The sequence below is a fragment of the Aptenodytes patagonicus genome, chromosome 11, assembly GCF_965638725.1.
Source record: "Aptenodytes patagonicus chromosome 11, bAptPat1.pri.cur, whole genome shotgun sequence".
Classification (NCBI taxonomy): Eukaryota; Metazoa; Chordata; class Aves; order Sphenisciformes; family Spheniscidae; genus Aptenodytes; species Aptenodytes patagonicus.
Window position 1 is genome coordinate 18,196,751 of NC_134959.1, and position 14,666 is coordinate 18,211,416.

At 35.1% G+C, this 14,666-nt stretch overlaps 1 protein-coding gene across 8 annotated transcripts in view; it reads left to right on the top strand.

The window, feature by feature from the left end:
• Positions 1–14,666, top strand: part of CHD9 (chromodomain helicase DNA binding protein 9) — a 100,650-nt gene that overhangs the window by 7,621 nt on the left and 78,363 nt on the right. For 4 of the 8 annotated variants that reach the window (XM_076349294.1, XM_076349300.1, XM_076349299.1 and 1 more), the window contains exons 2-5: positions 455–532; positions 2,296–2,384; positions 3,484–3,599; positions 10,744–12,346. The exons of 1 other annotated variant lie outside the window; for it this stretch is intronic. In XM_076349294.1, the coding sequence (XP_076205409.1) occupies positions 10,910–12,346 (1,437 nt within the window). In that variant the 5' untranslated portion in view covers positions 455–532; positions 2,296–2,384; positions 3,484–3,599; positions 10,744–10,909. The remainder of the gene's footprint in view (positions 1–454; positions 533–2,295; positions 2,385–3,483; positions 3,600–10,743; positions 12,347–14,666) is intronic. 3 more of the 8 variants (XM_076349296.1, XM_076349297.1, XM_076349298.1) reach the window with 3 other exon arrangements.

Sequence of the window (14,666 nt, forward strand, 5' to 3'; positions counted from 1 at the left end):
TTAAAAAAACTTCCTAAGATAGCTTAATATGTATCTAGGCATGCTTATAACAAATTTAGTTCTGGTTCTATTTAAGCTTTGTTGTATATCAGTGAATTTTCCCAATTCAAGATTTAAAAGCAAGCATTAAGACTGTCTTCCAAAGAAGGAGACTTACAGAACATTTTTTTACCATATCTCATTTAACAGGTATATACAGATATATATATTTATGTAATTAAAAGTTCACATGCAATATAGCTTATTTGAGAATCTGTAGAGGTAGATCCCATTTTGCTTCTTAAGAAACCTTTAAGTTCCTTTTGTGTGTATTTCTCTTTTGGCACTTAGTATAATCATCAGTGATTCTTCTGCTATCTGAAGTATTTCTTATATTTTATATTTAGAATAATGTATCGTAGATCTGGTGAATGTATATTTAGTTATATATGTTTTTTCCTTCTTTTCAACATAGGATTTTTCAAACTTTTAAGTACTCCACAATTGTCTCCATATTGGAAGCTGTTCAAGCAAGTGGACACTGTCCTAAAGAGTAAGAAACTTTTTTCCTCTTTATTTTGAGGATTCACGAAGAATCCAGTTGAGGAAGGATCCAAAACGGCTATGTTTTGAATAGTCAAGAGCTTAAGATAGTGTTTGTATTATATGGTAGTTACAGGTGAATTAGGTTTCTTTTTTTACTGTTGAACTCTTAGAGCTAGGAGAAATTACTTGATTGCAAGTTTTCAGTTTTTCTTTTTTTCAATTAAAAATAAATTTTTGAATGCCTCTATTCAGTTAATTTATATATTGTAAAACCTTTTATACTATAACTTTGTTTAGCCAAAAAAACCTTTTAAATAAAGAGAAGTTTAGGAATTAAAAAAAATATTGAAATGCTGCAGAAAACCTGGCAGTTAAATAATTTCAAACCTGAACCTACTTTCTGGATGGGAAGAGGACTTTTGCATGATGTGAGCTCTATTTGCATGATGGGGGTTCCAGTATAGAAAAAGAGAACAACTAGAGGAAGTTTTCTGGCTGTACTGATACAAAATTCGTATCACTTCACATAGATAGCAAACAACGATGGAAGTATTTTAGCAACCTTCACCTAAGTATGTCTTTGGGCACATGCCTATTGTTTATGAATTTCAGAAAAAAATCTCTGCACATTATTTAAGTGTTCCTATTAATGTACAGCAGAGACATTTTAGTTTAGCAACATTGGAATAAGTCTTGAAGTTACAGAGCAATAAAAGGAGGATAAATTTATGTACCAAATATGCACCGAATAAATTTTTTTTACTGGAACTTTGCAGGCTTTTGATAACTGTTATAACCAATTTATATCTTTGACATGTTACAACATTGTGTCAAAGATGTGGGGAGAAGAAATAATCTTTGTGTTAAAATCTGCTTCTTAATGCAGTGATATATGCTATCTTATCTTTTAATAAAGATCAAAGGCTGAACTGTATTAATTTTCTTGCAAAGGTGTTTAAGAGTTTGTCATCAAGAAACTATATTTAGGTAGAGGGAAATCTGTATTTATTGGAATTGGAGGATGCTCTGTGCCTTGGAGAGAATGATCATGTTTTTGAAAGGGTAGCATTGTTTATGGAAAAACACACTGGTATAGAATGCAAGTTCATATACTAACTTTTTGTTTGTCTTTTAATGTTAGAGGGTGTTTTTCTTTGAGGCTTTTACACACAGGCCCTAGAAGCCTTTACTTTCACCCCATGCGCATTTTCCTGTAAACTGTGTAATGTTTTCAAGCTGCTTTCAGTTTAAAAGAGAAGCTCTTGAAGTTGAGCTCCTCTACCTACTGTCAAGGCAAGGAGTAGGATAAAACTCATGCAAGTATGCTCCTCTAGAAAGGCAGCGTCAATTCCTATTGCCAAGTACATATATATGTCAGTGTGTAATAGCATACTGCTGTTAAAAGATAATATGTGCAGGGCTTTTTGCATTGACAGGTTCAAAACCTAACCTCAAACCCTTTTTTTTTTTTTTTTGGTCCTTATATTCTGTCTTAAAGTTGCCCTAAAACTTTTAGTATTCTGGCACAAACTACCTTTCAACCTTAGAGGTTTGTAGGGTTGGGTTTTTTTCAGTGGTCCTACAAAATGGGCATTTTACTTGCCTGTTTATCAGACATTTATAAAACCATGACTACTAGTGATTGTGTATTAATTCTGGTGTTCTTATTTTTATGGTATCTATTAAATTTTTGAGTTTAAAGTATTGTATTTGAATATACACTCCTGAAGTTAGTTATTGTGTGACTTGTTTACCATGTTTCATTTTCAGGTCTCTAATGATGAGGTATCTGTCTGGCTTTAAAGCACATCTCTGAGCTTCTTAATTCTTCGTTAAAGAGATGTGTTCTATATTCATGGGTAAGGATATTTTTTCTCTTGACTTGGGCCCTTTCCTTAAATATCTTTTGATATCTTTTTATTTAGAAGATTGCAGCAACTTATTTTTGTGTCTTATAGGTTAATCAGATACTTATTATAGTATAGGGTTCTTTAGGTGCCGTTGCTAGCTCTTAATTTTGACCCAAGCGAATTACTAAACTTCGGAATTCATATATCTAAATATCAGTGCTCTAACTAAATCACTCGAATTCTTAGTATTACAGATAGAGAAACAGCATGGTGGTATATAGGTAAATAACTTAAAAACTGGTCTGCGATCTGAGATTCCTTTTCTGAGACATACAACAGTTCTACAGGCTTTAATTGGGCATCTCGCCATACAACTTTTGAATTTGGAGTTGTTCTTTGAAGAAACTCCGTCCTGGAAAGCAATAAAAGGAAAGAATGTGAATTTTGTGGAATTAAAAAACCAACAACACTTTTTTTCAATAATATAAACCGTATTTTATCTGAAGAAACTTTGTGGTATTACACACCCCCACTTCAAAACAGTAGAAACAAAACAACCATGAAAATCTCACTAGAAAACATGAATTTTTCTAAATGCTGCTACTACTTTCAATTTTTGTAGGTCTCTAAATAAAATAGTTAAGATCATATTATAAAAAGTTGTCATGTATGAAGTATTCTCTCCATATATTAAGCACTGATTGCTGAAATATCATTTTGAGACTTTATAAATTTACCTTGAGTTAAAAATTCATGTTAAAATGGATGTTAAAGAAGTATAGTAATTGGCCCAAACATAGGCTGTGGCACTTTCTGATATCATGCTGTTTTATACAGAGTTCTGTGATATACTTTCTCTTTGGTGTGGTTTTGCTCTGTTCAGCTTAAGCAAAGCTATTCTCAGCAAAGAAGCTGTCTCATTCACAGTGAAGGCAAACATCTTTGAGAATGGTTGAAATTTGTCTTTAGTTGCGTTGGAAGATAGATTTTCTTGCCAAGTGAAATGTCATTTGTCATGTTGGTTGACTTGAACTTTCATGAATGACCATAACAATTGACAGTTACTGAATATTTTTTTTTCTATAAATCTTTAATATTTATTTCCCAGAGGCTACCTGCTTCAGGAGAAAGGAGGAGAGGTGGTAGAAGGGAGTTTGTACACGTCTGAGGAGTAGAGGGGGAAACAGTCACATGAGGTGTTTGGTGCAAGCAGAACAAGTGTAGGTATGACAACGCACTACTCTGAATTACTATGACAAGCACACACAAGCCAGTTTGCTCCAGTTTTGTGCTCTTACTCAGAGTTGGAACTGTAGCCATGGACTGGAACCTAGTCCTGAAAATTTAATTTGGGACCATCAGTTTCAAATCTTTCTCTTCCTAATCTTCAATTTCTAAACGAAACCGGTGTGTTGAGGGTATGATTTTACTAAAGGGATGGCTAATTACTCAAAAATTATTATGAATGCATACTGATGAAAAGCGATTTTAAAATAAAATAATGTGTATTTATATATATAATTGGATGTGTATTTTTTTTTAATTAATGAAACAGGCTACCCAAACAAGTTTTCTCCTAATTTTAGTGATAACAGTAAGAGAAAATGCATCTTCTCAGTCCATATTTAGCTACAGATACCATGGCACTCTTGTATAAAGACTTATTTACTCCTTTCTGTTAGGGAATAAAGGAGTTCCATCTCTACTAAATGTCTAAATGTCCTCTTTTTAATCTTCTACATTTTTTGGATTCTGAGGAAATTGTGCTGTCCCTTTGTGCATTTTAAATTTAACATCTACATTGATCTTTAAATCTATAATGGAATATCATTTATATTGGCGCATCAGTGGGAAGTAACTTCTGTATTATTTAATTTACTGCAGCTTTTTGAACTTGGCCAAAGCTTTAATTATAATTAAATCTGACAAATAATGGTAGTGTAATTGTCTTTTTTTAATATTGGGGAGGGAATGTCTCTATAATCTCTGAATATTCTGCAGAAGTGATCAGTTTTTCGAGTACCTGGTTTTTAACATGCTGTATTGTCTACCTCTTTTGACACAGTGTTCCATTTGCTAATAGATGGGCAAATCATACAAAGCCACAAACTTGTCATGCTGTTGTATGCTACACAGAACTTAGAAAATACAAAGATTTTTTTAGTCTCTGTGGCAGATCTCTTGTTTGGAAGGAAGTCTGTTATGCCTGGTTGCGTTGCTTTCCTAAAAAAAAACCAAACCAAAAACCAAACCAAAACAAAAAAAAAAACCCAAACAAAACACTCTGCATGCATATAATGTAAAACTCTTCCCTAGTAACGACTATCTGTGTTTAGCCCTTCTGTGTCCTTTACCTTAGTCTGGATTTCTGTTATGTCATGCTTTTATGACTTCAGTTAAAATTCCTTCTGTCTGCTAACTTGTCCCTAGCTTCTTTCTGAGATAGCTTCTGTTATTTGTCTAGATAGCCATTGTTTCAACTTCTTTTGTGAAAAATGGCCATCAAAGTCACTGACTTCCTCTTATCTATGGTACTGTCACACATCAATCATGTGAAGCAGTGATACTTAGTCTATCAAAGTGTAGAAGTGTGGATGCCATGGTCGTGTGCTGAATCTTTACCTGATTTACTTGCTTATAACTAGAGTAGCTTGTTTTCTGTTGTCACTTCATCAAAAGTAATCAACAATGCAATTAATGAAATAAAACACATCAGTAGTTTTTTTTTTGTCTTGTATTTTACTGCTACTCCCACTTCATTTTTTTGGGAAAGCAAAATTTGATATCTTTGTTCCATTCTGTTTTCTTATGTGTTCATTGTTTTTTGATGTATTCTGTAAAATTAATCTATCTTTCCTTTTCTTCTGGTCTTTAAATTTTGTACCGTTCCCTTAATTTCTGCTCTTGCTTGTGTCTGTAACTACAGCTTTTCTTTTTGCTACTCAGATCTACTGCACACTAACGTAGTATAAGAGGGGATCATCTCTTTGAGACTTTCAGGCTATTTCTTCTTGGTCTTTCTTTCTGACAAGAATAAAGGGTTGTTGTTAAACTCTGATGGGCAACCAAAATGGAGAAAGTTTCTTCTTTTTCTTTTTTTTTTTCCCCTTTGAAGGAATGTTTTTTCCCCCTTTGCATTAACCGTGTTAACTTGAAACCTCAGTTTCCTAACCTAGCGCTGGTATTGGTTCATTCTTCTTGCACACACGCATTCTTGGATTCCTTAAGGAAAGGAATGAAACGGGGCTGAGTGTAGCCAGTTTCATTTCTAAGTGATATTGAATATAATAAGTAAAATTTGAAAAAGATCTTGAAGTTTAAAAAAGTTAGAATTACAGAAGTAGTACATGAGATCTGCTTTTGCAGATTAAGAGGAACAACAGTAGTGCATTGATGTATATTGTCTGTAATTGAAAAGATAGTTTTAGACCATACAGAATACAACATTGTTTGCTTTTAAATGAAAAGCATGGGTTAAGCAGATACTAGTAGTTTTTTTTCATTCACTTGGACTCGTAAGATCTATTTTAATACGAGGTCCCCTGTTCTAATACTTTGGTTTAAATCTTTAATTTAAAATAGATCTCTTAACATTAAGAACTAGTAGATTGAAGTATCGATGTTCTATTTAATGAATAGTGACCAGACTTAAAAAAACCCGAAGAACTGGGAGATGTTTCTGTTCTGATTCAAGCATGTTTGCAGAATAACTTGATACTTCTTGGAGAAAATGCTATGTTTTATGTGAGATGTCAAATGATACAGTTGGCAATCTGAAAAAAATTCCGTGTTTAAATTCTAGATGTTTCAGTATATCTGAAGATGGCAAATCTTGAGCTGTGTTTCAGCTGAAGTTGGGGAATACTGTTGACATTTCCTGGTAATTAATTTTAGAAAACATCATTTTATTTTTAAAGAAAAAAAAAAACCACTTTTTTTTTTTTCAGAATAGTGAGTCTAATGTATGATTTTGTTATATAGCCAGTAGCTAGTAGTTGCCCTGTAGTAGTGGTTCCTGTTGATTAGTTTTCTACATAAAATCAGCTGGATTGGTACCGAGTGGAGAGTTTAAAATACAAAGGGAGAAACTAAATACTAATAAGAAACATTGCTGAATGTCTCTGGGTTCCAGTGCATTTAAAAAAAAATAAAGCCCACTGCAGAAAATTACAAATTTACCAAATGTCCTACAGTTGGTAAATATTGTTGAAGCAATTCTAGCTAATAGGGGGCAGTAACTTGTTAAATTCAAGTACGACCACCGTAGTCTTTCAATTGCTTCATCAGGTTGTACTTCTGTTGTGGTGCTCATGTTATTTTCTAAAATTTTTCCAAGTAGTTCTTAGGCATCGATGTTGTAGAAGGATCTTGCTCACTTTAAACTGGGTAAGGATTAATATTAAATCAGTATACAATGGTGGTAGAGAATTTAGACATACATAGTATTAAATTAATTTAGTTTTTACAAGAAGTGTAACTTCATCACAAATTCTTGATGTAAGAGGGCACAAAGATGTCAAACTGTATTTACCAAGAGAAATAAAATTTTAGGTTGCTGTAAAGTGGAATTATTTGTCATAACAGTGATTGCTTGTGTTGAAATACTTAGTTTTGACAAAGCAAAGATTTTCTTTAAGGAAGAATGAAGAGCTCTTTTTCGTCTCTCCCCCTCCCCCCCCCCCTTTTTTTTTTTTACACATTCTGCTGCTTTTACTGTAGTTTGCTTTATTGAGTAGGGATTCAAAACAAGTTTCCCCATTCTGATTGAAATGCAGCTCCAATAGGAGCTTATCTTCCATGAGAAGTATTTTGGAACTGGTACTATAAAACACTGGCTGCCATTGCATTGTTAAACTTGTAGTCATCAAGTCCAATAGATGAAAGTCTTCAAAACCTTTATTTCCATGAAAGCTTTTTTGCCAGCTGAAGGTAAAAGCATGTCCAAAGTTTGAATTGGTACCACAAATCTCTTTGGGAAAGGAGAAGGCTGGATGAAAGTGTGTTAAAACATAATTGTAGCTGCCATCATTTTCTATATAAGAGAGAGCAAGGACATTGAGAAGAGAATCACTTACAGAAAGCATGTAAAGTTTTCATGTCAGAACTTTTGTTTCATTAAGTTGGATGTGAAAAGGTAGGGTTTTTTCTAAGGAAGGGGCAGAAAAATAATACTTGCATGCCACTTAAGTTCAGAAATGCAGCACAGTTTGCCTTCATTTGCCTTCATATGCCTTCATAATTTGTAAGCTGAGCATCTAATGTTTTCATATTCAAGCACAGCAGAGAGAAACAAAAAGGACAATTGCTCAATAAATTTGGAAGATGACTTTGTGTGAAAGGCTAGTTTCTCCAAATCAAATATCCTTGAATTTCCAAGCTGTGCTTTTCTTTGGGCTGAAAAGCATAGCTTGGACGCTGTAGACACTGAAGAAAAAGGCTAGGAGTAAAAGTTCTTCTCTGGTCAAAAAACAAGGTGTCTTTGCAACAGAGTTGTGTTTAGGCTATCTACAGTGGTATCCTTTCCAAAACAGGTTGGTTGGTTTTTTGTCACTTCATGATCTCCTCTTCACAGAGAAGCTTTCTTCATAATAAATTTATGTTGGTCTAATTAGCCTGGAGAGGTTTCTCGTGTATCTAGCCTTCAGATTTCTCAGTTTGGAAGTTCATCTGTGCTATCCATCTTGCTTGGATCCTTGAAGTGAAGCTGACATCTTCAGGTTATGCTTCCTTTTTATACCTACTAAGATTTATTTGTTTTATAAAGCCTTTGCATTTTATAAAGAGAGTTTGTATTATTTGTCTCTTATTTCCTCCCTTTTTTTCCTTAAGCTGAAAGAAAGTACGAAAAACTAAGATGAAAAGTGTTTCTTGGGTTTTGAGCAGAAAAGCAAATTTCTGTGAGGCAAGCTCAGAGTTATTGTGTTGCAACTGCAGTGATGCCAGCTGTTATGCATGCTTTTTTCCCGTTTTTTTACTATAAAGGTACACAGTAATCAAGAAAACATGAAGTGATTCTCTGGTACGTGTGTTTTCAATACAGGGTTGCTTTAGTCCAGTTTGAGAGTTCTAGACTACTATGTAGTTAAACTCAAGAGCATGTATAGTAGTTAATTGCTATGGAGTAGCTGGCCCATGTGTCACTTACCCTATGTTAAAAAAAATAGTAAAAAAAATTGTACATCCTATTGTATCAATATAATTAAAGACAAAAGAAATATCTTTTTTCCTATTTTTTTCAAGTTAGCACAAATTGAATAGCCCTCCTTACAAATCACAGTGAAATATAGTTTATCTCTGGGCATAACCAAGGTGCTATATGCAATCTGCTGAGCTATTTATACTCACTCTCAATATGTAAACTTTTATTGATACAGGCTTCAGATTTGAGTTTTTAACAGTAGAATCCTTGATAGCCTGGAACATGACATTTTACACATGGCTACCATAATTTCCATCTGTCTTTGCCCAGATGGGGGTTTCTTTAATTAAATCATTTGTTCTGTGTTTCTGATACTCTTTCCTTGTACTTAATCTGATTTGGTTCTCATCTTTTAAAATAGCTCTCCCCCGACTTATCGTTTGAATTGAAATATCCTAAGATAAGGGATGATGATATTACAAATGTTACAAAAACCTAAAACCATGCCACATCATCTGCCTGGATCCTGATGTTGGTTTATCATCTGTTGGAAGGTGTTTGATACTGGGAAAGTCATCATTCTGTTGCTTTTAATCATAAGCAGACAACTTAATCAGTGTTAGAAGATAATGGGGTCTAGTTTTCATGTTTGTGCTTTCTTTACCTTGGGACTTCAGGAAGTCCTAACTTTAAGCAATAAGTTGTACAGGTATCATCTGGAATCCACGGCTCCTTTGTTATGCTAAGCTGTCACCTTCCTGAGCTTCTGTGCCTTTTTTATAGTATGCTTGTTCTCTATACTCATAGTAATTAACACTCATACCAATCCATACGTGATAGATGTCACCAATTGGTGTCTTTCAGTGTGAGACAGGATCCATCTGTCCTTTTTCTGTGTAGACCAGAAGTTTTATATACCCAAACCCTCAAAAAGGTTTATTAATTTAGGTTAGGCTTTATTCTGACTACGGTCACAATACTTTCAGTGGACTAGGAGTGTAAGCAGAACAGCTTTTCATCAGCTTGTCAAAGGCTAGTTTGTACTTAATAGGTTCAACATGAACCTTGTCCGTCAGAGAATATTTCACACTTCCAGGGTGTCCATTTCTGGAAGAATCCTATACTTATTTTATTCTTAGGAGAATTCATTACTGAAGAATTGCAATTGAAATGGAGGAGAGCAGCATAAAGGTGAGCTTTAGTACTAGGGTCAGGAATTAAAAGCTGTGGCTGTTTTCTTTCCTTTTTTCTTTATAGTAATTAGATCTGTGTATTGACAGGATAACGGAATGATTATTCCATGGAGATGCTCATTTAAAGTGATTGCTCCTCTATTCTAGAGGTTTACTAGTTATCTGGGGAGGTAGATTATCACAGAGACACATTTTCATTCATTTCCCATTCTGTTTGATTACACTATGAATGTGCAAGTTTTTAGGCTAAAGTTAAACTACCCATCCTTCTCAGCTCCTCTTGCCTGAAATCCCTGATTGCAAACTAATTCACTAGTGATCACTCAGTCGTATTATGAATAAATAAAAAAGAAAAACAACTTGTGTTTCAAAACTAGATAAGTGTGTAAACTCTGTTGTTGAACAAACGGTAGTTCATCTTTGACTGTATCACTGTATTCATCCTCTTGTCTTTCCTTTAAATAACAGTTCTATTATGTCTTTAAGTGAGATAAAATATAGTTTTTCAGAATGTTACTTAATGCAACTTAAATAGAAGAAATGGTACCTCTGCTTTTCCTACTGAAGTCAAGGTAGCTTTGTTTTTATATGTAGTTTATAACCTCTCAAGTCTCTTGTTTAAACATACAGAATTATTGTGTACATTTTATGTATTACATGATTTCTTTGTACAAACAAATTTTAATTCTGGACTACTAAAAAACCAGTTCTGTTACAATTTGGTAGTTTTAATGAAAGTGGCAAAGGAGAATCTGAAAGTGTGCTTAGGTAATAGAGCAAACTGAATGAAAAAAATGAAACCATTACATTTAAAACATCAAATATTACTTTAATTACGTAAGGCAGAAAAACGATGCACAGGGCATCGAGTATAAACAAAAATAATTGATTTGTGGTTTAAACAAACTGTAAAGTTACGAACAAAATACCAAAAATCAATAAAAGTGTTGGGGAGGGGAAGGAGTGATGAGGAGAGTCATGAAAGTAATTTTTCTCTTTTTTTCTTCTTTTTTTTTTTCTCCCCCCTTTCCCTTAGGCTGCTTTAACACTTTAAGACGAATGTTTCATCAGAAGCACTAATGGATGTTGGCATGCCTTGGATAAGGTGGTGACCGCTGGATGTCATTTGTTTCTGTTCACTGCAGAGAGCCAAAATTGACTCCATTTGGAGTTGAGAGAAAAAGCAGTACAGACCTATCAAGATGACTGATCCTATGATGGATTTTTTTGATGATGCCAATCTTTTTAGTGAGACCTTAGAAGGTTTGTCAGATGATGCCTTTGTTCAACCTGGACCTGTTTCACTTGTTGATGAATTGAATTTGGGTGCAGAATTTGAACCTTTGCACATAGACTCATTGAACCATGTGCAAGATGCTCAAAATCAACAAAAGATGAGTGAGTTTGATCAGCTGAATCAGTATGATTCCCTGAAACTTCACTCAGTAAATCAGTCTTTTAATAGCTCAGCTGACAACGTCTTATCACCACACTCTCAATTCAATTGTTCACCAATTCATCCGCAAAACCAGTCTAATGGGATGTTTCCAGACGTGGCTGATGGTAGTCCTATGTGGGGTCATCAAACTGCCACAACTGTTTCGAATCAAAATGGGTCCCCCTTTCACCAAGGACATTCTCAGTCTATGCAGCAAAACAAAAGCTTTGTAGCACACCATGACTTTGCCTTATTTCAGGCTAATGAACCGCAGCATCAGTGTGCCTCGCTACGGTCGCAACAAAGCAGAAACAACACGGGGCAAGATGCTCTGAGTCAGCCAAAAGACTTCATGGAAGTTAACGTATCTACTTCTCACAGAGTCAGTGTTAACCATCCACCTCCAGTTTCTAATCCATCAACTTCACAGCAGCCTCTGTCTGTTCAACAGTTTTCTCAAACTGCAAGTGCTTCAATACATTTTTGTGGGAATCAAGAAGGAAATTTTGATGGACAGTCCCCAACTATTACTCCATGTTCTGTCAATAATAGCCAACAATTTTCATCTCCTTATTCTTACTCTAACAACCACATTTCTCCTACCAGCCTTCTTCAGTCTACAACAGCTCTTTCTACTAGCCAGCAGACACACTCTATCTCTGACTTCACTGGAAGCGATGCCTTTACATCTCAAACAGGGACCAAGCAAGAAACAACTGAGCACATGTTGAATCCTAATACACCTTTGAATTCAAATAGTTTTCAAATGTTGCATTCTGCGCATCCTCAGGGCAACTTTAGTAGTTCAAAACTCTCTCCTGTGAATATTAATTTTCCAGCTTCTGCTGGTTCTGCTTCTCAGATAAGCCATTTCACTGACCCTATTGAAAGCAACGGTTTTACATCTTTAGATGACAACTTACTTCATCAGGTCGAGACTCATAATGAACCATTTACAGGACTTGACCCGGATGACCTCCTTCAGGAAGACCTTCTGCCACAGTTTGATGATTCTGCGTTTGTCCAGGATAGCACAAGCCATGTTTTAGAGCATGACCTAGAACGCCATATAACCCCACAGCAAGTAACACAGTCATCTGATCTTGTTCGGGCACAGTCTCAAAGTCAGATCCATCCTTGGCATTCTTCAGTTTCTAATCAGCATCTGCAAGACAGAAGTCGTGTCACCTTACAAGGACAGGTATGTAGGGATTTGGGGGGTGGGGGTTTGAGCTGTTTGATTTGGTTGATCTGGTGAAATGAATAATAGTGACTGGTGCTTGTGCCAGAGCACGATAACTGGAGTCTCTGAGCTGTTGTTATTTGACCCTGAAGAAGTCTTAAGTAACTGCTAGTTTAGGAGAAAAAAAAAAAACTGTTGATGCAGGCCTTCCTTTCTCCTGTTGTTTTCTTGCCATTGTAGAAAACAAGATCTATATGAGCTGAAATACTTATTCAGAGAAAATGGTGCTGGTCCTTCTGCTGCTTATATTTCCCAAATACAGCAGAGAAAATTGGTTGTTTTACGATTTTGGTGCAAATACAATGGCTTATTGTCTTTTAAAGTACTTATAGCAACGTATTTTTAAGAGCTTTAAAAAGGCTTGTATGGCTGATTTCCTGGAAGAATTGCACTGGTTTTGTTGTTACTCAGTCCTTTGCTTGGTATCTTTGTGCTTGTGCTCGTTGGCTAAAAATACAAACTTTTTAGTTGTTGTTTTCGATGTGATTAGTAATAATAGAAAACATAAAAGGCTATGCCTATGTTTGATTTTGTTACTTTTGGCTAAACCAAAAAACTGCAGTTGTTTTAGTGTAATGTGCACATCTACTGCAAGTATTAAAGCCCTCCGCGTGGAGGACAAGATAGCATAAAAATTATATTATACTTTTTTTAATGGTATACAAGAGAAACGAACTTTGCAGACAGCACTTTTCAGATTATCTGAGAGAAATTAAAATTGCGTGAGCGTTGAAGAGTTCAGAAAGACAATCCTTCAATCCTTCAGCCTGTTTCTTACGAGTGCTTTCTCATAACACATGTAACGTAGTGAATTTTCAAATAGTTTTAATTGAGATATTAAGTCCACTTTTTTTTAATGCTGACCTTCATCGGTATCATCATCTCTTTTACAGGAAGTGTGTAAGCGTCAATAAATTGAAATATAGACTGGTGCTTCTGGCTTGCTTTGGTCTCTTAGGAGAGTAGCTAAGCTTTTCAAAACCAAACAAAATAGGGCAAGTAAAGTTATTTTTTCACAACACTGTAACCAGCAAAATCATGTTTTTATTACAGCTACTAGAAATCTCAGCATATGTGAGATTCTTGCAGATTTTTCAGCGCAAAAAATTCCTAAATCAAAAGAAAATACATCCTGAGTATAGGAGAGACTTAATAACGGAAGACAAATAATTATTCTTTCAGCTTTTAAAATTTATCAGTCTTTAAAGCTGTTGCTATGGTTTTGGAGGCTAGTTTAGTGGCTTTCTTTGTTAATGCTTGAAGAGTGGTATCAGTGACTGCATTACCTGTAAGTTAATACCTTAATATTATCATAGTTTGGCACTGCTTGGTAGCTTCCAGCCCAAATTTGATTTGACAGGAATGACTGAAACTTCTTCAGTTAGATGGTTTGGCAGAAGGAGCTGTAGCTTCTGTGTGATAAATGCACATATTCAGCTGCCATTGCTGGTTATCTAGGGTTTCCAAAATTGTGAGACTGTCTGTTGAAATCCATGTACATCTGAATGGTGAAAGTAGGAATTTTTATTTTAAACTCCTGTTTTAAATTCTAGTAGGAATTTAGCTTGTATTTGGGAAAGGAGAGGGAATATAAATGTTTTGTAATTTTCAATCTCTGCATTTCAAAATAGGGGCAACTCTGACATCAAATATATACATGCAGAGAGCTTTAAAAAGGTTGTAATAACTGTATTACTTCTCTGTATTCTTGCTACCAATATTCTCTCTACCTGAGAATCTAGAATGGTGTCTTACTGGACAGAATGGTCTTATTGGGAGGGAAAGGAACTTAATTACTGACTCTTGTTTCTACTTAGCTTGCAGGACACGGGCCTGTGAAGGAGGCAATGTAACACTTTTCCCCCGCCCTTAACTTCATGTCATTAGTGTAGAGAAAAGGGTTTAACACATTTAATCTTTGGTCTTGGTTCAGTAGATTGCTTCTCCATTACAACTTCTGCTTATGTTTATGGAGCGTGTAATTTTGAATTCCTACTAGTGAAACTTTTTCTGTACAATTGTGGTGTGATGTTAATAGAACATGGATACGGCTGTGTATTTGAGATTAGCTTGATTCACTGAATGATACAGTAGATGCATTCTGTTGGTTTCGATAAACACTTCTTATTTTTCAGGTCGGGGAGGGTGAAGAAGAGGGCACAGCCCAAGTAGCTACTCTTGTCAGTTATCTCGGTAACCTGAAGACACGTGGTATAGTAGCTACTAGTGAAACATGATCCTCTTTATTGCTGTGTGCACAGTACTGCAGAGGGAGCAG